The sequence below is a fragment of the Arvicola amphibius genome, chromosome 1 (genome assembly GCF_903992535.2).
Source record: "Arvicola amphibius chromosome 1, mArvAmp1.2, whole genome shotgun sequence".
Classification (NCBI taxonomy): Eukaryota; Metazoa; Chordata; class Mammalia; order Rodentia; family Cricetidae; genus Arvicola; species Arvicola amphibius.
In genome coordinates, this window is record NC_052047.1 from 159,065,839 (window position 1) to 159,087,977 (window position 22,139).

The following is a 22,139-nucleotide window of genomic DNA, read 5'->3' on the forward strand; positions in this document are numbered from 1 at the left end:
CTGGGTTCCCTGTCCCTTTAAGAGACAAGCTCTGCCCATTCCCAATCTCCACCTTCCCACTTTCTTTCTTACTCTGTCTTCTGTCCATTCCTCTTCTGAAGAGGCAGCCTCTGCACCCCTCCTTCCCCCCTTTCCTTTTCCCTCTCTCTCTGTCTCTCTGTCTCTGTCTCTCTCTGTTTCCCTCCCCTCCATATCCCCTACCCTCCCATATCCTCCCAATACCCACTAAATAAATTATCCATACCCAAGCTCTCTCTGCATGGCATATCTGTTTGTCCCTTACCCGCTGCACGGTTTTCCACACCAACAGGGGGACCTGCCGGGGACCCGCACTATAAATCATAACAGATCTGAAACAGGAAAGCCTTATCTTCCAGTTTTGTGGGCAACCAAGAGCAATGGCAAACGTCTGTGTTATTTGAGGAGGGCAACTACTAACTCCCTGACTAATATCTCATGGGAAGGTATCTCATGTCTGGCCTTGAGATTTTCGTCTAATAACCCATGTCTACTGAAGAAAGCTGTATCTTTTAAACAGCAGGAATCTTCGAAATGGTTTATGCAAATTCCAATTTGTGCTTTTGAACGTTCATTCTGATGGTAGAGGGACGTTGTTTGACTTGCATAAGTGACCTAACCTCCCTGCACTGCTTCAGTTCCTACATTTGTGAACGGCAGAGACAGCAGGGTTTATTTAGTACAGGTTCAGGGTAAGGATTAAATGAGCTAAGGCCTAAAAATCGTTTAGAATGCCTAGAAGTGAGAAGTAGAAACTGACTGCTAGTTCCTGCCTCTGTCGTTTGAGCTGAGCAGCGAGAGAACAGAGGGATGGAACCGAGCTGGAAACTCATCTGCAGCCACAGCTTGCTGTCTTCCTCACACCCTTTCCCGGTTCTCCAGATGCTTTCCCTGGACACTCAACCTGCAAATAACTCCATTTGTCACTCCAGGAACATCCTCTAAGACTTATACACAGCATCAGATGACAGTTGATAGCCAGTGACACTTAGAACCCATTGCTTAGCCAGGCACGGTGGTATATACCTTTATCCACAGTGGAGGAGGCAGAGGCAGACAGATCTATGTGAGTTCAAGACCAGCTTGCTCTATACAGTGAGTTCCAGACCAGACAGGGCTATATGGTGAGACCTTATCTTTAAATAAATGAATAAATCCCTTTGCTTTGAAATCCTTGTCTTGCTTTGTCCTCCAATCCTAGCCATTTCTTCATAACCATTCTCCAAGATCCCTTATTGATAGTGACCCTGTCTTCCCCCAGCCAGAATTCAAAGCCTCATGAGACACCCAACAGGGTCTTCCTCTCACTGAAATGATACCAGAATTATGAACACAGCACCTCCACTACCACAGTGTGCAACAGACTCTGCCTTGTCTGGGGTCAGCTTGTTATGATATTTTCAGGAAACCAGAACAAACAGGCAGCTTCGGAACTGGCAGTGGCCCAGATGAGGGATGATGAGACATTAGCAGGGCTGGAGGACAAGAGGATATGAAAGAAGCCCTGTGTAAGGGAGGGGGCAAGTTCCGGGATGCTTTGGGGCTGATGGCTTCAGTAACCTGTGAAGACCAGAGAAGAGTTTTCTGAGGTACAGTCTATAAAGTTTATTAGAGGTAATTCAGTATATGCATAGGCCCATCATAGTTGGAACCAGCTTTATTACGTAGAGCCCGATTTCTAGCTACCTATGAGCTTTGCCTACAAAGACCCCTTGAGAAGGCAGGGTGCCTGGCCGCAGAAGACTTTGGGTAAGCATCACAGGATATTGTTGTGACAGACTTGACTGCTGTAGGAAAGATCATGGAGGTGTTTGGAACTTTGGTCTGGAAAACCATTGAGTGCTCAGAGCTTAACAAGATGTTCTGTGGGTGCTTAGAAGATAAGAACACTGAGAGCAATGCAGAAGATAGAGGCCTCGCTTGTGACGTTTCAGAGAGATTCGGAGACTCAAGTGGGGGCCATTCATGGGATATATTTTGAATTAAGAATGTGTTTCTGGTCAGTTGAAGGTGAAAAATCAGTTGGGTTTAACAGAAGAACAAAACCGCTCCCATGAAATCTCTGCTTTGCTGGGACAGTTGATACTTTGCTAGGACAGTTGGTGCTTTGCTGGGACAGTTGATGCTTTGCTGGGATAGTTGATGCTTTGCTGGGACAGTTGATGCTTTGCTGGGACAGTTGATGCTTTGCTGGGACAGTTGATGCTGGCTAACTGGAGCTGAGAAATTGTGATGATTAAGAAGAGACCAACATCACTGAAGTGAAATATTCTGGGACTATTTCCTCAGGATCAGCACACAGAAGCTGTGGTCCAGAGGAGACCAAGTCTACATCTTATGTTGACAGCCAAACTTGGTAACATGTAAGAGTCACCTATGTGGTGACAGTTTTGAAAGCATCAAGGGGTCATGGAGAGTAGCAGAGGCTTGGCACTGTGTGGCAGGGCTGGAGTCCCTGAAGAGAGACTTGAAGAGGCTATAGCTCCAGGAGGCTCAGGCAGGTATAGAGAGGTGTTACCCTGAGACTAGAGGACAAGCTATGTGTTATAGATGGTAGAACCCAAGACTAATCAGGCCCTTTCCTGCCCAGAAGATCAGTAGAGAATTCCAGATGTGGGAAACAGAGGTATAGGATTTAACTGATACTGTTGGAGTTTGCGGTGGTTTTGTTCAGATTATGACTGTGCCCTGGTGCCCTGGTTCTTCCCTCTTGAAATAAAAAAGTCGTAAATTATTTCCTGATTTTACAGGCACTCACAGTTCAGAGACTTTGGATTTTTAGAGAAATTTTAAATATTTTAAAGTAAAATTTAAAGACTGTGGGACTTTTAATGTTATTCTTGCACTTAGCACTTTGACCAATTATGAGTCTCTTCATTAACCACTGCCCACTGCAAAAAGAAGCTTCCCTGACCAAAGCTGAGAGGAGCACAAATCTCCTCCCTAGGTTCAAAACTATAAACTGAAGAACTCCAGACTGGGTCAACCCTGAACTCCTCCATGGCTCTTTTCCTATCATGAAATTTTTATAACGCAGACAAGAATCAAATAATCTTTAAAGCAATGGTGATGAAATACTGATAAATAAAAATGAAATTTTCAAAAGAATGTGTTAGACCCCATTCTTAAAGAAAGAATAAAATATATAAACACTTGTTTATTTGTGTTTTTTATGAACTTAGAAATGTAAATAGTACTTATAAAAGTGTGGTTAACATTGGCTTGTATATAGAGAAAAGTGGGCTCTGAGTATGAGACTGAAGGCTTTATTTGTATGTAATTATGCTCCTGGGGCATTACAACAAATATGCATATGCATACACACACACATATTATTTTTTTTTAGCTAGGTAGAGATAGGATGTAGCTTAATTGGCATGGTGCTTATCTAGAATGCATAAAACCCTTAGTTTAATTCCCAGCACTGTTAAGAACCCATAAGAAGACAACAGTGGCACCTTTAACCCCAGCACTTGGGAGGCAGAGACAGGTGGATCTCTGTGAGTTCAAGGTCAGCCTGAATGAGTTTCAGGACAGGCTCCAAAGCTCAGAGAAACCCTGTTTCAAAAAACCAAAAAGAAAAAAAGAAAAGAAAAAAATAGAAGAACCTGTGAAAAAAGAAAATTATAATCTGGCCGGCAGTGGTGGCACATGCCTTTAATCCCAGCACTTGGCAGGTATAGGCAAGCAGATCTCTGTGAGTTCAAGACCAGCCTGGTCTACAAGAGTTAGTTTCAGGACAGGATCCAAAGCAACACAAAGAAATCATCTTGAAAAAAAACAAAGCAAAAAAACCCAAAAAACAGAAAAAAGAAAGAAAAAGAAAAAGGAAAGGAAGGAAGGAAGAAAGAAAGAAAGAAAGAAAGAAAGAAAGAAAGAAAGAAAGAAAGAAAGAAAGAGAGAAACGCACAGTCCGACAGGTCTAATTATTACTCTTCTAGTTTCGCTTTTGTTGCTGTGCTAAACATCCTGACGGAGAGCCACATAAGGAAAATGGGTGGGTAGCTTATTTGGCCTGGTATGGCCTAGAGTTCCAGGTTCCATTCCATGGTTGCAGAGAGGTCAAGCTAGGAACTCAAAGTATCATATCCATGGTCAAGAGCATCGAGAGAACAAATGTGTGGTTCTTTATTTGTGAACTTGCTTCTACTCAGCTCCATTTATCAACTCATAACCCTCTGTCTGCTCCTCAATAAGCTGGGTCTTCTCCATCAACTAACAATCAAGACAGTTCCCCACAGACACACCCGTAGGCCGTCCTGATCTAAGCATTTACTTTTCCCAGTTGATTTTAAGTTTGTGAACTGACAGTGGAAAACTAAGCAGCACAATGATAAACGCAAAAATTTTCAACTACCAACAAAGTGAATTCAACGGTATATTAATGGAATTATCCAGAGTATATGAGAGTCAGATCAGCTGAGGGTCATCCCAGGAGTGTAAAGATGGTCCAACATATAACAACAACAAAAATAGTCAGTTTGAATTCAATACATTCATATAAGTATAGAAAAATAGTATAATTATCTCAATACCTTCAGGAAAACACTAAAAAATACCTTAAATACCTATCTTTTCATTAGGAAAAAATTAGCTAATTAGGTATGGAATGAGTACACCTCAGCATAATAAAGGCCATATTTGAAAATTCCAGAGATAATGTCATACCCAGTGGTCTAAAACAGAAAGCTTTCCCTCTGTGGGGAGTATGACACTAGGATGCCTGTTCGTACCACTTAAGTATAGTACTGAAAGTCCTCACTAGTATGAAAAAAGACATTCTGGGCTTATTTGTGGGATAGTTGAACACTGTGTGAAGGTATATTGCTGTGACTGGTGCAGTAAAAAGCTGAATGGCCAATAACTAGGCACAAAATAGAGGCAGGACTTCCAGGCAGAGAGAAAGGAAGAGAAGGAGGAATCTATGCATGTAAAAGACACCAGAAGACATGGAGAGGAAACAGGAAGTGCAAGATAGAAGAGAGGTTATATCATGTTATAGAATATAGAGTAATATAAGTGGGCTAATTTAAGTTATAAGAACTGGTTTAAAATGTGCCTAAGCAGCTGGGCAGTGGTGGTGCACGCCTTTACAAAGTGTCTCACTGAAGGTTTGTGCCCCAGTGCAGCAGATTAGCTGGCCAATGAGTTCCAGGAGTTCACCTTTCTCCTTCCCCCAATAGCACTGAAGTTACAAAAATGCACTATGGTGCCCTGCTTTCACCAAGGTGATAGAGATCCAAACTCAGGTCTTCATGATTGCAAGCCAGGCATTTCATTAACTCAGCCATTTCCTTAACCCTAGCAACTCATATATCTTAGTAGTAAAAAATAAGACACAATAATAAAGGGCAGACTTGAGTAGACACACCAATAGCCAGTAGATATGTGAAAAGGTTCAAGATTTCACAAATTGCCAAGGAAGTGCAAATCACACATTTGCTGGAAAATAACAAACACTAGGCAACGTTAAGTGTTAGTGGCATCAAGGATCAAAGAGACCTCTTCTATGTCTTTAGTGAGAGTGTTAGGTCAACACAGAGACTGAAATCTGCCATGGTGAAACCCCCGGACTCTCAGGAACTGCAGTCATATTCACAACAGCTGAGGGCTGTTTTGAAACTGTCCTTTGCTCCTCTCAAAGGAACAACCAGTCATGGTTCCTACCCAGAGTTGGTCTACCCTGAGTCCTTCCCATCTTATCTCAAATTCCAGGAAGAACACGTGGTCTTCAGGGTTTGTGTGGGCTCCTCTCCCAGCCGTGTTGTCTTGGTTCACCTGAGAGTGCTGCATTTATTAAACACGGGCATTTTAATTTGGTCTAATTTGGTTTAATTGGAGTTATTCGAGTCGGCGGAGCAGCTTTTCTTAAGATTAAACCAAACAATAAGTATCCGTTGACAGGTAAGAGGATGAATAGAATGGGCGAGGGTGGTGCTACTGTTCAGACACAAAAAGAGAAGGAAAGCGTTGTTATAGTGACGTGGATAAAGCCAGGGGACACTACACTGAGGGAACGAGGCTGGGCACAGGACAAACAACTCCCAGCCTCTTTTCAAGTGCAGCCCGAATAATCAGCCTCATGGAAACAACAGAAAGTTGACTGTAAGAGTTGTGAGAGTAGGAAAAAAAGCAGAGGGGATTTAGTTCCAAAGGTGGAAACTTGTAGTAAGAAGTACAGGGTAACTCTGGTTACTACTGTACTATGTACTTCAAATTTAATAAGAATATGTCTCTTTCTCTCTCTCTCTCTCTCTCTCTCTCTCTCTCTCTCTCTCTCTCTCTCTCTCACACACACACACACACACACACACACACACGTTTATTATTCATGGTTTGTGTCACTGTGAGTGTGTAGGGGTCAGAGGACTAACTTGGTAAAGCCAATTCTCTCCTACCCTGTGAGTCCCGGGGATTGAACTCAGGTCATTAGGCTTGGCAGCCAGAATCCCTATTGACTGAGCCTTCTCTGTGGTTCCTAGGATCTAGTAGATCTAGAGTGTTTGCACCATACTAAGGCAGCTGTAAGGTATGATGAATATGCTCATTAATTTGATTGTGGTAATCTCTTAGTAGTGTGGGCATCTATCAAAACATCCTGCTATACACTTTAATCACATATAATTTTTGCTTGTCAATTATACCTCAACAGCCTGGAGGCAACTAGCTAATCCCTTCTTTTTGCCTCAAGCTGTTCCGTAGGCCCACCTACCTTTTCTGGCCTGGAAGCCAAATGCCGATCTTTGCAACAGGTTTCTCCACTCCCCACATTCCTTGGCAAATCCCTGCAACTGCCAATAGACTTAGAAACACAAAACCCAGCCTAAGAGGACTCAGCCTAACATAAATCCCCTATTCTCTCCATTTCCTGGATGGGCTGCTATTACTAAAGAATACAGATAAACACAGGCTGCCCTAGAACTGGGGCTTGAAACTTTTCATGTATTTTATGTAGGGACACCTCCTTCTCCATCTCCATATGCTTCTGTCATGTATTAGAAGATGTATCAGGACTATTCATTCTCTTGATAGCTTCCTCACTCTCCTCCCCCCTCCTAGAGCTAGCCATGGTTTGGAAGGTAAAGTGCTGTTTGTACACATGCCTAAGTACCAAGTTTTTATCCATTTAAAAACCAGGAACCCCAGTACTGGGGTTTGGGGAGAGGGTGGCAGACAGACAAGTACCTAGGGCTAGCTCAGCAGTCTAAGAAAAACAGCTAGCTTCAGGTTCAGGGAGAGATCTGTTAGAGAAAACAAGGTGAAGAGCGACAGAGGAGGACACCTGACCTCTGGCCTCTACTAGCAAACACATAAGTACACACACACACACACACACACACATCACACACACACAGAGAGAGAGACAGACAGAGAGACAGAGACAGAGAGACAGAGACAGAGAGGGGGGAATCGAATCGTGTTTCCATATTCACAGTGCTTTTTCATTTTTCTCTCCTGTCTCCGCAAACTCGTTAAGGGATCCTTCCAAGAGCTCCACAATGAATGAACTATTTGTTTCTATTGCTGTCATTTCTCAATGCATTTGCTGCTAAAATAAAGAAAAATTATAAGGAGGGAAGGAAGGAAGGAAGGAAGGAAGGAAGGAAGGAAGGAAGGAAGGAAGGAAGGAAGGAAGGAAGGAAAGAAGAGAGGGGCTGGCTAGTGGTGTTTTGTGGAAGAGCCTTGCATACATGCCTCCGTCCAAGAAGTGTGCTCCTCAGCAGAGCATGGGTTGGAAGGACGGGTGTTGCTGAAACAGAAGACTTTTTTGTTTGAAAACAATAGATGCCCTTTGAGTTGTGCCTATCTGACTCCTTTGCAAGCTGTACCCAGAATACTACGGTGATTATGCCAAGAAAGGAAGTAACATTACCTGCCAGGTGTGCAGAACATGCAATAAACTAATGTCTACTAACCGTCAGTTGATCACGCAACAGGCTTCAAAAGGAACATTTTAAAATGGGTGTTCTTCTCTGAGTAGGGAAAATTTCTAATGAGAAAACATTTCTTTTAAATCGTCACATAAAGGAATTCAAAACATTTCTTTTAAATCGTCACATAAGGGAATTCTAACCAGGCCGGGGAGTTTTCTAATGTGTCTAAAGACAAACAAATGAAATAAAATATTAAATAAATTATAAATACTTGGCAATATTTAAGCCGGCAGAGTTAATGTTCAGAATGTTTTTCAATGGTTTCTTGAAATCACATTGGTTTCTGTTAGCTAATCTAAAAGGTAGGAAACCCTTCTGCACAAAATTCTGCAAGATCTTCTGGACCAATGCTGATCATCAGTTACCCCCAGTGTGGGAAGGAGATAAATATTTCCAGTTCCACTAAAAGCAAACATATTTCCCTCACTGGCAGGAAGCACATCATGAAATACTTACCTGATACAGAAAAAGCGCCATACGTGTGCGTGTGTGTATTAAAGATTTGTTTTTATTTGTTTGTATGAATGAATGCCGTGGGGAGGGGAGCAGAAAAGTGTGGCAGATTCTCCTGGAGCTGGAGTTACAGTATGTTGTTGGGCTAGCCCAAGATGGAGTCATCTAAGATAGCAAGACAAACACCTGTGCAGGAACCAACCCCTCTGGATGTTTTGCACATCTTGTGAGACTGCTGATCCCTTATCTCAGAAGAACAGCCTTCTGCTATCCTAAGAGCCAGGGGCCTTCCTCATCAAACTTGCTTACAGAAGTCCCTTTTGTCTTAGCGGTCTCCTGCTCAACTAAAATCAACCTATAAAACTCCAATGAAAACCTATAAAGATTCCCTTTGGCTGTTCTCCCTTCTCTTGCAGACAGCCTGGAAGTTCATTCTCCTAGATAAAGCTCTATCTTTAGGCCTCCGTGAGGCTCTGGGGGTGTGGTTCTTTTAATGTAGCTGTGTGAGTCACTGACTTGGGTGCTGGGAATCACTCTTGTCCTCTGAAGGACAACAATTGCTCCTAACTTCTGGGTCACTTCCCCAACCCACAGATACACATTTTAAGGTGCCAAAGGCAAAATCAGCACCAACCTAAGCACTCTGGGATCTTGAAGACAGATTGACAATGGCCCACAGAAGCGAGGTGTGTGTGCATGGCTCATCCATAAAGTAATATCACTAAGCCAACACTTTCTTCACCAAAAACAAATGCATTGCTCATCTGGCTACTTCTAGAAATTGCTTTACCCGACCTATACAACAAAGAAATCTCATAGTTAGCTAAGAATAAAGCCTTAAAAAACACTGCTAAGTCCCACAACTTAAATCTAAATCATTTCCTGGGGTAGAGTAGCAAAAGCAGCAGGGGCCCTCTGCCTGAGGAATCTTTCAAGGTAGAGGGACTAAGATTCCCTCAGGCAAACCATGAGGAAAAGGCTCCAAATTCAGAATTGACAGCCAACAATTTTATGGAGTTGGAGGGAATGACTCAAAAAGGTATAGTTTTGGGGAAACTCCAACCACTTCTTTTCATTCAATACCCTTTCTTTTAGAAGATCACATTATATGCAGTTTTCCTCAGATAAACATTTTGAAATGTTTAATAGCACTAACGTTGCTAATTTGATACCTGAAAGTTAAATCTTGGTTTAGTCTGGTTTGGGTTAGCATATGCTTGTTAAAAGAAAGTGTTGGGGCTGGGGATACAGTTGGTAGAAAACATGTGGGCCTGAGTTTGAACCCAGTAAACCACGGGAAAATGCTAGGCATGATGGAACCTTTTTGCAATCCCAGGACTGGAGAGGGAGACAAGATCTCCAGGACCTGGAGGCCAGCCAGACTAAGCTACTTGTAATGACAGGTCAGTTAGAGACCCTTTCTCAAAGGAGGGTGGGTAGCATTCCTGAGAATGACACCTGAGGTCATCCTGTAGTTTCTACACATGCACACTAGCACGAACATGCATGCACTCATTTTAAAAAAATAAAATTTAGGTACTGAAAAGGAAGATGGCTCAACAGTTAAGAACGCTGGCTGTTCTTCCAGAGGACTGGGTTTGATCACCGGCATCCGCACGGAACAGTTCACAACCACTGGGAATTGCAGCTTCCAGGCAATCCAATGTTTTCTTCTCCCGGAGGCTCATGCACACGTGCACACACGCACACACAAACAAAAAAATCTGAAACTAGGCATGATGTCACCTTACTGTATCCCAAAACTGAGGGACTGGGGGAGGATGACCAGGGGTTTGAGGTCAATTTGTCATAAACTGTGAGACCATGCTCAAGTCACTGGTCAATCAGTTCAGTTGACTGAGCTAGAACGGGAGGAATAGCTCTGTGACACCTTAGCCTGCCCAGCATGTATGAGAGCCTTGATTTGATCCCCAGCACACACACAAAAAATCCAGGACAATAAAATCTTTATAAAATAGTCAGGTTTTGAGAAAGCTCTGCAATCCATCGTTTTGCTACTTTCCAAAATCCGGTTCATCTACAAACGTTTAGACTCTGCCACTTGCTGAGCTCTGAATGCAGGAGGCACAGCTGAGGGGAAAAAGGAGTCTCCTCCCCAGATACTGAGCTTCTAACCCGGATGCCATCAAGCCTGACCTGTGGATCGCTTCTGGGTGCTCGTAGTCACATTTTAGACGAAACTTATTCTGGCAAATAGCAAAATGGATGGATTTCAGATCTCTCAGTACCTGAATATTTTGTAAACTTGTAAAAGATTTTATGATGCTGGGAATCAAATCAAGGTTCTCATATATCCCAGACAGAACTTTATAGCTGCAGAGTCGTCTGTGATAATCTGGACTCTCCACCACGGGGCACAAACTGAAGTGTGTCCAGCATCCGGGAATGCACTCACAGCGTGCGTCTCACTTCCCCACCTTCATCTTTGCACACAATCTGTCTCTTTTGGGGGGAAGGAGGGAGACAGGGTCTCATTGTACAGCCCTGGCTGGCCTGGAACTAGCTATAGAAAGCAGGTTTGTCACAAGTTTACAGCGATCCCCCTGCCTCTGGAGCTCGCCACCACACCTAGCCTTTTATCTTACTTTGTAATGTAATTTTCTCTGGCCATTTCTATTCCTCTCAGGCATTTCTACGTCAGTAATTTCAGACATCTCTGCCTTCATTTTTTCAATCACTACTCACAAATATGAAAACCAACTTTCTTGTGACGGGCGGAACAAAGGAGGAGTAATTCGTGCAGACTGCATTGGTTTCTGAATGACTGATTTTAATGGCGATACGATTGATTCATTCAAAAAAGTAAAACCATAAATAGTCTTGCATTTTACACTTCATAATGATGATGATTTAAACAGCCAAAATCATCCAGTTCCATCAATTCTACACATGAACTACTAAAACAGCCTCTTCCAATCCAAATCACATGAAGAAGAAATAAATTCACCTCAATGAACCCTACTAGATGAGTGAGCAAGCGCATGCTTAGCTATAACAATGTTCCCAGTTTTCAAGGCAAACAAGTCTCCCCCCCCCTTTCAAAGAACTTAAGGCAGTTGCCTATAAAATAATCTTTTAAAATTAACTTACTTTTAACAAATGACACATAAATCTTGATTGACTTAACTAGATTTTATTTGTGAATGTGATTATTAAAAGTTTTCTATAAAAGACCTTAATGATTGCATTAAATTAGTGTTCACTAACATACGAAATGACTTAAGTAAGGCGAACTGGCATTGTCTTATGGCGTCATTTCCAAGTTTCCTTTTTAGTTCAAATTATTTATCCCCAATGTATGAATTTCTTTTGCTTTAAGTCATATTGGAAAATTTAAAAAACAAAATTCATTGAGTGCCAATAAACAGACACCGCAGGAGTCCTGCATGGGACATCGGGACACCGCAACATCAGACAGAGCTCAGCAGGCGCGGTGCTAGGACGTGAGGTATCACGAGGTGTGGAGACTTCACAGCATTAACGCAGGGCTCTGGAACCCTAGAACCCTAGTCTTACCCCTACAGTGGGAAAAAAGGACATCGTCAAACTTGCCATTTACCTCTGAACTAATAATCAGCTGCACCATGCTACTGAGTGTTTAGATGAATAACTCAAAATATCTGATTCTCAAAAAATACTTGTAATTTTTTTTAAAAAAACGTTATTTCCAGTTTTGCAAAGTTCTAGAGTTCATCCGCTACAAAGCAGGTGGGGCTGTGTGTGTCCGTGGCTGGCGACTTCAGGTCAGGGGTGGTGCGGGGTCACGGGACCACTCACCGCTCTTACCTTGAGTTTTCAAAACAGAAAAACTGCTTAAGGCACAGTTACAGCTGTTTACCCAAATGTTACGTCACCGGGTATCCCTGATTTGAGACCGAAAAGACGCCCTGCCTCATAGGTAAAGAAGCCTTTCCCGTACAGAGGCATTCGACAAAGCCTGGGTACACACTAAAGAAAGAAACGGGAACCAGCATCGAGCGCACCCAACACCCACCGCCGCACCCAACACCCACCGCCGTGACACCGCTGGCGCTGCAGTTTCGCAGCAAACCTGTTTCTATTGGTCCAACACAAAACCCGGCTTATCTACCGATCCCCGCCTTTCCTGATGACAAGAGCTGCCATTAAAGGTAAAATCTATTCTAGCTTTGAGGCAGAAAACATACTTTCTCCTCTCCGTTGAATGCCTTAAAGTTGTCTGGTATGATTTTTCTCATGGATTGTAGAAATAAAAGTACACGGTGTTGATTCCTGTCTAAAAACTAACGCAAATGACAAGGCGAGTCATCAGGATGCTGGCCGAACAGTTTAGATTTAGCTAAATGATATTAAGATGGGGGAGAAAACAAAACTTCATTTGAGATGAGAGTCAGAACCACAGACACCTATATGATCACTTGAGCTTCACCGGCACAGGCACACACCCAGCTGGCTCCTAGAATCTTCTAGTAACTTAAACGAAGACAGAGATATTTATGCTGAGCATATTTTAAACCCCCTGAGACAACACAGAGGCACCACCCCACAGAGTCACAGCATGAAGGACAAGGAAAACTTAAGAGTAAAACTGAATGTCCATTCCAAAAACTGTACAAGGCAAACCATATCTTTGTGATTGGTTGCTGCTACAAACTTACTCATGTCAAGAAAATTAGCGTGTTTAAAATTCTCAAGAGAATTTTGGCACAAATCAAATCCCCTTTGGATCAAGTACCTGGCTTCTTTGATTAATTGGGGAGGCTGATTCTGTCTTTGGCCTCTTTCCCAATCACCTGAGTCCCCTCTGTCCATAAAATCTTCCCCAGCTTCCATCCATCCTCACTCTCTCCTCATTTTGACTCCAGAACACTGACTGTGTCATTCTCTCTTGTACCTGTATTCTACACAATTCATGTAGCTTCTCTGACACAGACTTAAAAGTCATCACCCCAAAGAGGACTCCAAATGAGACAAAGGAAGCAGATGAGGGTAATGCTTTGTGCATCCCTACTCTCCCCAGGCAGGACTCCTGACAACAGTTAGTGTTCTAAGGTCTCCAGGGCTTTATGCCTCAGATGCTCATCCAAGCACTGGATGGCAAAGGGGTCAACATCAATGTCAAACTTATTGGCGAAGAAGTGGTGTTTGCGAAGCATCCAGCTCAAGTCACCAGCTCCAAAAATGCACACGGAGCGCACATGGACTCCGCTGCAGGGGGGGTAAGGAGCGCCTTTGGAAACATCGCCTTCAAAGTACTGCCACTTGACAAACCTAGCGACAGCATTCATGTCAGACAAGTCATACTTATGGCTTGAGGGGAGAGAACCAGGGACTTCAGGGATCCTTTGGATGGTGGCCCAGAGGTACTCATCCGGGCTATACGTGTCCTGTGCCCACTCCATGAACTTTTGGATGTTCCCATTTTCTAGCACATAGCCTACATAGTCCCTACTGACCACAAAGTAGGCACTGCCTGAGAAAAGAGGAGTTGTGAGGGGCGGCTGAGCTTTGGCCACCCCAGTGTTCGTCAGCTTCCCGTCGACGACGGCGTGTCGCTTCTTCCACCTTTCCTCCTTGTTTGGAGGCATCTTCTCAGTTTCCAGGTTGTTTTCGCCCAGGAATGACTTGAGTTTCCTGACCATTTCCAGGTTGGTTTTAATAGGGAAGTCCATACCACAGAGGTTGATCAAGTACTTCCAGTTTGCACTCATGCTATACAGGTCCTTCATGCAGTTGAGGTCAGCCTGAACCCGACTCCAGGACGCATAAACGACGCTCTCCAGCTGGCTAGCCACAAAGACGTTCTTCAAGCAGGACGCGATGCCCGTCACCGCGGCTAAAAAGGGCCCCTCTGCCTTTTTGTCCACGTGAATGCAATAGAAATTCTGAGGCATATAGATGGCCCTCAGGAGCCTCTCAAGCATTTCAATCTTGTGATGAACCACTATGGAATACGCGATGGGAAAGTCTACCTCCTCTTTACTAAGGGGTTCTACAATATATTTGCGCATCCTGATGAAAGAGGCACAGTCACGGGTCATGTTTATATAGTCATACGGTGTCCACCGCGGGCGCTTCCTGAATTTCACTGTTAGTAGCTCAAGCTTCGCCTTCTGGATTTCATCTGGGTCACTCTGTAAAACTTTGGTGCAGTTAACGTTGCTATTGGCATCATCTCCAGCAAGCTCCAAGTGTCTGATGCTAACAAATTCAGGCTTCTGATGAATTCTTAGGACAGAGAAGGTGACTAAAGAGAGGACGAGCGCCACAAAGTAGTATTTTGCAGGATAAGACAAAAGTCTCCTCCGAAACAAGTTTCTCAGCATTTCAAATGACAGTCAGAGGCTTCCCTTTGAGATGGGGCAATCTTCTAGGCCTTGGCTGCCAATGGTATTTCCTCCAGTTTCTCTCTGTTGTGGCCAGATGAGTTGCCAGTTTATCGGTAGGACAAGATGTCACTGGACAGGGCAGTGCTAAAAAAGAGAGAAAGACATAGTAAGTGAGGCTGTTTACAGAATCCTCTCAAGCTTAAAACATTCTCCTGTGCTACGAGGCCAGCTGCTTCAAACAAAACAAGACTGACTTAATTAGAGACTAGAGATTGCTCCAAAAAGACCCATTGTTCGCATATTAATGCAGGATGCTGGGATTAAAAAAAAAAAAAAATCAAACCAAACCTAATTCAGGATATCCTAAAATATCCTACAATAAATGGCAGAGGCTTCATGTGGTGGTACAAGTCTTTAATTTCACCACTCAGGAGGCAGAGGCAAGCCAGGTTTGTGTAGTGGGTTCCAGGACAGCCATGGCTAAAGGGAGAGTGACTCAAAAAAAAAAAAAAAAAAAGGACAATCTGACCTTCAGGTATATAGAAGTACAAGAACACAGAACACAGAGGAAGAGCATGGCTGTAATTACTGAACTGTCCACACGCCAGGAGTGCCAGTTCTAAAACTGACACCTCTATCTTAATAGCATCACTGAGCTCCTCCTGACAGACGGCAGCAGCTATGAGCAGCCAGGAGACATGCAAGCGCAGGATCCATTCTGCCTTTTGCTGATTGAGGGCTGTGATGCATTTAGAGATAAGTATAAAAACAATTGTGAAGATTCTGGAAGCAAAACAACTCTGAGCATTCAAAGTGGACTGGAAAAGCTTAGCTGAACTGCAGCCAGACTGGTGGCTGTTGGGTGGACCCCATTGTGTAGCTCCTCAGCGATAATATGTTCAATAAACAACACAGCTTTGCGTCTCCTACATTGCCTAGAAACCTTTAGAAAACCAATATGTGGGCTGGGAGTGTAGTTCAGTTGGTAGAACATTTGCTTAGCATGCAAGAAACCCTATTTTCAGTGCCTAGCACCACATATTATCAGGCAGATAGCATATCTGTAACCCCAACATGCAGGTAGAGGCAGAAGGATCAGAAGTTCAAGATTATTCCTGAACACACAGTAAATTTGAGGCTATGTGTCTCAAAATTAGAACTTTTTTGTTTTATATTTTTTTCTTTTTATCGTTATTATTTTTATTACAAATTTTCACCTCCTCCCCTCCTCCCATTTCCCTCACCCTCCCTCTCTAGTCCAAAGAGCAGTCAGGGTTCCCTGCCCTGTGGGAAGTCCAAAAAAATTAGAACTTTTATAGATTGTCTAAATTCAAATGCCAAAAACCTAACCAATTTTTAGTATATAAAGTGCTTGTAAACATTCAAATATTGCGTGTGTGTGTGTGTGTGTGTGTGTGTGTGTGTGTGTATAGGCACACACACTTGGGGGGCAGGGTGAGTATGTACATGCCTGTATACGTGTGGTAGCTATTGTTTCTCAGTTGCTCTTTGCCATGTTTTTCTGCAACAGAGTATCTCACTGGCCTGTAGATCACCAAGGATGTTAGGCTGACTGGCTGCTGAGCCCCGGGGACCTGACTTTATCCACCTCTCCAGAGCTGAGACAGCAACCTATGCAACCACACCAACTTTATTTTTTGGGGATTGAACTTAGGTTCTTAGGCTAACAAAGCAAGTTCTTGTCTGATGGAGCTACCTCCCGGCCTTTTTAAATTTTCTGTAAGATTTTATTTTTAATTATGTTTTTATGAGGGCAGCATGTCCACATGAGTGCAGGCACCCACAAAGACCAAAGAGTCCCTGAGCTGGAGTTAATACATGCAGTTATGAGGCACCCAATGTGTGTGTTGGGAACCAAACATGGGTCCTTTGCAAAAGCAAGTGTTCTTAAGCACCGAGCCATCTCTCCAGCCCCCGGTGTTTTTTATTTTGTTTTGTTTTTTAAGAACAATTCTGTAAGTTTTTTATGAAAGTCTTTAATCCCAGCACCCAGGAACCAGAGGTAATTGGATGTGTGTGAGTTCCAGGCCAACCAACGATACCAGAACAAACCCCCACAAACAAGAAGAGCAGTTTTGTGACATGGCAGTTGGTATGGAACTAATAGTCCAATTATCCACACCAGATCTAAACAATTTTTGGGGGTGTGAGTGTGTGTGTTGGGGGGGGACAGAGTGTGGGGTGAGTGTGTGGAGGACAGAGTGTTTCTGTTGTTGTCTGTAGGCCAGGTTGGCCTTGAACTACTGATGAGCCCCTGCGGCTTCGGCTTCCCAGTACTACCTGGGACTGCAGGCACGGACTACCATGCCAGGCTTGAAGTATGTTCTTGACACTAGAATAAACAATGGTACTCTAACATAGTTCGTTAGGAAGTAATTTGTTAATACTAATAAGACAAAGTGAAAAATAACCAACAGGATGGCATTAAGGAAAGCATTCAGACTTTTCACCGTTTAGAATCCCAGGAAGTCTGGACTGGTCGGGGACCCGATTCTTGGTGACATCCTGCACTTGCTCAGAGCTGCCCCGCTGCCACGTTTCTATCGTCACGCGCCAGGCATCCAGCACCGATGACATGTCCCAGCAGGCGTTCAAACAGTCTGCAAAATGGAAGGGGAAGGGAGTGGAGGGGTGCCGAAGGTGTGTTTGTACCATGCACACCCCCAGAAAACAACCATCCCAGTATGTTTACCCTCAAACCCGGGCCTTCCTGAGGTCTCTAATCTTACTTCTTTTGCTAATACTATGTTTGTGATTTATGTTAAACTTGGTCCGTCCTCCCCACCCCCACTTTGAGCCTCAAACCAAGGATCTAGGACAGGTTAAGCTTTCTAAAAGAACCTCCAACAGCACTCCCGAAATGCGTGCTAGGGAACACTTCAACAGTCTAATCTAATTGGAGACTCCCTGTGTTCACTGACATATTAACGACCTCACAGTTAAGTAAGCCGCTCACCGTATTTTCCCCCAATCACTGATACTTAAAGTTCCTGCCACTAACCGATCAACAATAGGGGCTTGAGAGATGGCTCAGTGGTTAAGAATGTTTCCTGTTCTTCTAGGACTTGAATTCTGTTCCCAGCACCCATGTCAGGTGGCTCAAAACCACCTGTGACTTTAGGCTACCTACTTACAACAACACATAATATACACCATTAAAAATAAAATTAGTAATAATTTTAAAATATTAACAATAGCCCTTTAAGTAATTCTCTCCCCATTCTAGTTTGGGGAAAAGGAAAAGTTCTATCTTCTATCCAGTCATTAGCAAAGCTAACTGAATAGCAACTTCCCTTTTTTTCTTTCTTTTTCTCCTTCTGAGGCAAGATCTCACTTTGCAGCCAAGGCCTTCTGTGAATCTGTAATCCTCCAACCTCGGTTTCTGGAATTACAGACGGGATTAGAGACCTGAGTGGCTTCCCACAATAATACAGTCTCTTAAACCAACAACAATGACAAGTTGTGGCAGGACAGGGTCGAAGGTCTGATTTCCAGAGTCAACATTATATAGCAAGATCTCCAGATACAGCAACCAACGTTTCCAAGGCATACAAAGAAATCAAAAGTCTGTCCCATAAATAGAGGAAAAGTGGTCAATTCTATCCCCAAAGAAGGCCAGGCACTGGCCTTAACACACTAAATAACCACTAGACATCTATTCAAACAACTTAAGAATTAAGCAAAATAATAAGATAGCTAACCAAATTGAGAAATTGAAAACGGCAGTAAAAAGAATTTAGTGTTTTAAAAATGGACCCAAAGAAATCTAGAGTGGACGCATTATAACCACTAAATCAGTGGTTTTCAACCTTCCTAATGCCACGACCCATTAATACAGATTCTCAGGTTGTGGTGACTCCATCCATAAAATGATTTTCACTGCTACTTCCTAACTGTAATTTTTCTACTGTTATGAATCATAATAAAAATACCTGTGCTTTCTGATGGCGACTCTTGGGAATGGGTTGTTTGACCCCCCTCTACTCCCGCCCCCTCGCCAGAGAGTTGCTACCTGCAAGTTGAGAATCACTACACTAAACGAAACTGACACATTACAACACTTGAATGACTAGAGAGGTCCAAAAACAGGACTGAGCTGACATAAGAAAGACCCAGGGAGGCAGAAGAAAAGCTCAGTGACAGTATTCAGTCCGAGGAACAAAAAGAAAACAATATGGACACTGGCAGAGTCTCTGAGACCTGGGAGACAACACAAAAAGCATCTGGACAGATGGGCAAGGGGAGCCCTAGACGAAGAGAACGAAGGACAAGGGTGCAGGATTGTTTCATAATGGCTCAGGCTTTCCAAACTAGCTTTCTACAAATTCAACTCTGTATTCAAACAACTCAAATAGGTTCATGAATAGAAAACAGTATGGCCAGACAGCTGGGCAGTTGCTTCCACAACTTAACGTGGAGTTCAGCCAACAATCTCGTTCCTGGTACTGCACGAGTTAGCTGCAAAAGCTTGCAAATGAACTTCAGCTTCATGAAAAATTGCCAAAGTTAGCTCAATAAAACAATTAAAAAATAGAAAGTAAAACAAGCAAACAAAAAATTGCCAAAATTTGGACCTATTCAAGATGTCCTTCAATAAGTAGATACATAAACATAGTGTGGTACAGCCCTAAGAACAAAGAGTTCACATCTCAGCGACTTTAGTAAAGCTGAAACAGGCGCAGTCAACACATAAAGAACTGGAGATGTAGTTTTACAAACCACAGGATTAATTTCCAAAGTGGGGGGCTTTATGCAGTGGGCCTATACAGTTTATATAGGGGTCGGCTTGTTCCTCAGTGTGCTCAGTTTAATAAGGTCATGGAGATTACAGTGATGGGCGGGAGCACTTCTGGACAATGGTAAGCTTTGTTGTACCCTAAAGGCCTCACTCAGGGCTAACACTTCAACACAACGGAACACTAGGAACACTACTGAACGGTACAAGCTTTCCCAACACGACAAAGGAGCCAGTTGGAAAAGACCATAACCGTGTCGTTCCGAGCACAAGATGTTCTCACCAAGACAAAAACCGTAGCTAGAGTAATATGATCAATATTTGTCAGAGGTGTGGAAAATGGGAGGCAGGATGAGTAAGCAGGGCCCTCTTGTTAGAGAACAGGGAAATTACTCCGCGTGACTGTGATTAAGGGACAGTATGTACCCCTCGGAATGGTCAGGAGTTAGTTTCTGAGCGCTAGGGTGCAGTTCATCCATACAGCACTTGCCTGCCACGCGCGAGGGAAAGGGTGCGGGGTGTCAGTTGCAACGAACACAGCATACATGAGGCGGGAGAGCTCAGTGGTTTAGAGCGCTTAATGCTCTTCCATCCCAGCACCCGTGGCAGGCAGCTACAGCCACCTGGAACTATAATTAAAAAGGATATGGCACCCTTTTTCTGGCTTCCACAAAGATCCCTCCGCACACATATTTAAAAAAATACTAACACAAGATTTCAAAACAGGGGAAATAGTACGTAGTATGGAGCCTATTTTTCTCTGCAATTTTTCTGTAACCCTAAAACTACTCCATAGATATCTATGAAAATGAATTGTACACTTTGGTCCCCTGAACTCCAACGAATACAAACTCAAAAACTGCCAGGTATGGTGATCAGTGCTCTTGAAGCAAAGGAGTCTGGGCTACACAGAGAGACTCAAAAACAAGACAAAATAAAACAAGGAAACCGACAAATGACTGTCATCAAATGATTAGTAAAAACATTAAGAAATTACGACTGTCCCAGAAAATGTCCCTGCCACGGGCGCTGGGACCCAAACACTGCTCCTCCGGAAGAGCATTAAGTGCTCTAAACCACTGAGCTCTCCTGCCTCATGTATGCTGTGTTCATTGTAACTGACACCCCGCACCCTTTCCCTCATGCATGGCAGGCAAGTGCTGTATGGATTCCATTTATGCTAATGGAATGTAAATAATAATGAATAATAATGAATCTATGCTAATGTAATGTTAATAATAAATGGAGTCATTTAGCTGACGTAGAAGGATGTTAGATAGTAAGTAACTAAACCCACACGAGATAAGACAACACAGTGGTGGTGGTATACACACAGACAAGCATACAGACTGTGAATGTATGTTGTCTGTGGTACACAGCCATCTGACTCGAAGGATAATAGAACAAACTAATAATGCCTTTGACTCTGTACATTGATCATCATGGTAAATAGTGATGGCAATTCATTACAATTTTTCACCAATCTTCCTAATCCCAACAAATAGAGTGCTCTCTCAAAGTGGGGAGCCAAGAAAACGAGACATTATAGAGAAAGGGATTTCCATGAAGAACAGAAGTTTGAGGGAAATATATATGAATGCCATGCTAACAGCTTAATCAAGCTTACACACTGGAACAAAATAATTCCCCAGTGAAAAGGGAGAACCTGAAAACAGAGGTTGTGAGCAGGTGACTCAAACAGAAGACTAAACTCTCAGAACAGACTCTTGGTTTTCTCTGCCAGTAATAAGGAGAGTTAGTGAAGGAAAGGGGCAAGAGAACTATGATGCGCCTCAAGGGCAGCATGATCGCTCTCTGCCGCACAACACAAAATAGATAATCATCCAGGCCAAGGGGAGAGGCTTCTGGGTACTCAACGGAGTGGGAAGGAAGGAAGACACAGGTGACCTTGGGTGAAGAAAAAGGAGTTGGCCAAGAACAACTCTGCAGAGAGGAGGGAGGACAAGTAAAGAGAAGGCCCTAGAGTCCTAGCCCACAACTGAGACAGAGTGTGCTGTTTACACTGGGAGATCTTCCAAAGGTTCAGGGATTGGTGCACGAACTCCTTTCAAGGAAGGTTTGGAAGCTGTTTACAAACATTGGGTTTCCACCTCAAACCTGGCTAAGACCAAGGTTTCCTCTCGGCAGAAGGGTTCCAGGAAAGTCTGCGATCCCCATCAGAACACAGAGGCCCCAGGCAAGCAGAACTTTGAGGTCCACTACAGCTCACTTGTTTTCCCTATCAGCCCTGGGAATGTCTGGTCAGTGCAAGAGAGTTTATTTACTAGGAAATCTAGACTAGGAGAAAACAAGACTTAAATATTCTTTTTTATGAGTATTTCTTACATGTGCAAAGGAAACGGTCCCTAGGAAGAAAACTACCATTAAGATTCTCAGAGAAACATGGTGTCTTCAGAATACATACATGGTGGGGCCAGCGGCAGTGAGATGGCACAGCAGGTAAAGGCGAGAACCGGACAGAAAAGGTCAGGCTGGGATAAGGACGCACGCCAGGGCAGGACTGTTTCTACAGGAGATGCATGCAAGGTCTCCAAACCACTGACTGTCAGACCAGCTTCAGCTTAAAATACGCAAGAAACACGAGAGGACAGCTGATGTGGAAAATGAGGGCACACCAAACCACAGTAT

General features: G+C 43.4%; 1 protein-coding gene across 2 annotated transcripts in view; it reads right to left on the reverse strand.

Annotated features, from left to right (window-relative positions):
* Positions 1-11,308: 11,308 nt before the first annotated feature.
* Gcnt1 (glucosaminyl (N-acetyl) transferase 1) overlaps positions 11,309-22,139 on the reverse strand; it is a 29,531-nt gene continuing 18,700 nt past the window's right edge. Inside the window, exons 2-3 of one of the 2 annotated variants that reach the window (XM_038339402.1) lie at positions 17,206-17,355; positions 11,309-14,878 (exon numbers count right to left, since the gene is read on the reverse strand). In XM_038339402.1, the coding sequence (XP_038195330.1) occupies positions 13,445-14,731 (1,287 nt within the window). In that variant the 5' untranslated portion in view covers positions 14,732-14,878; positions 17,206-17,355 and the 3' untranslated portion in view covers positions 11,309-13,444. Of the gene's footprint in view, positions 14,879-17,205; positions 18,138-22,139 lie in introns of both variants that reach the window. The other variant, XM_038339393.1, reaches the window with a different exon arrangement.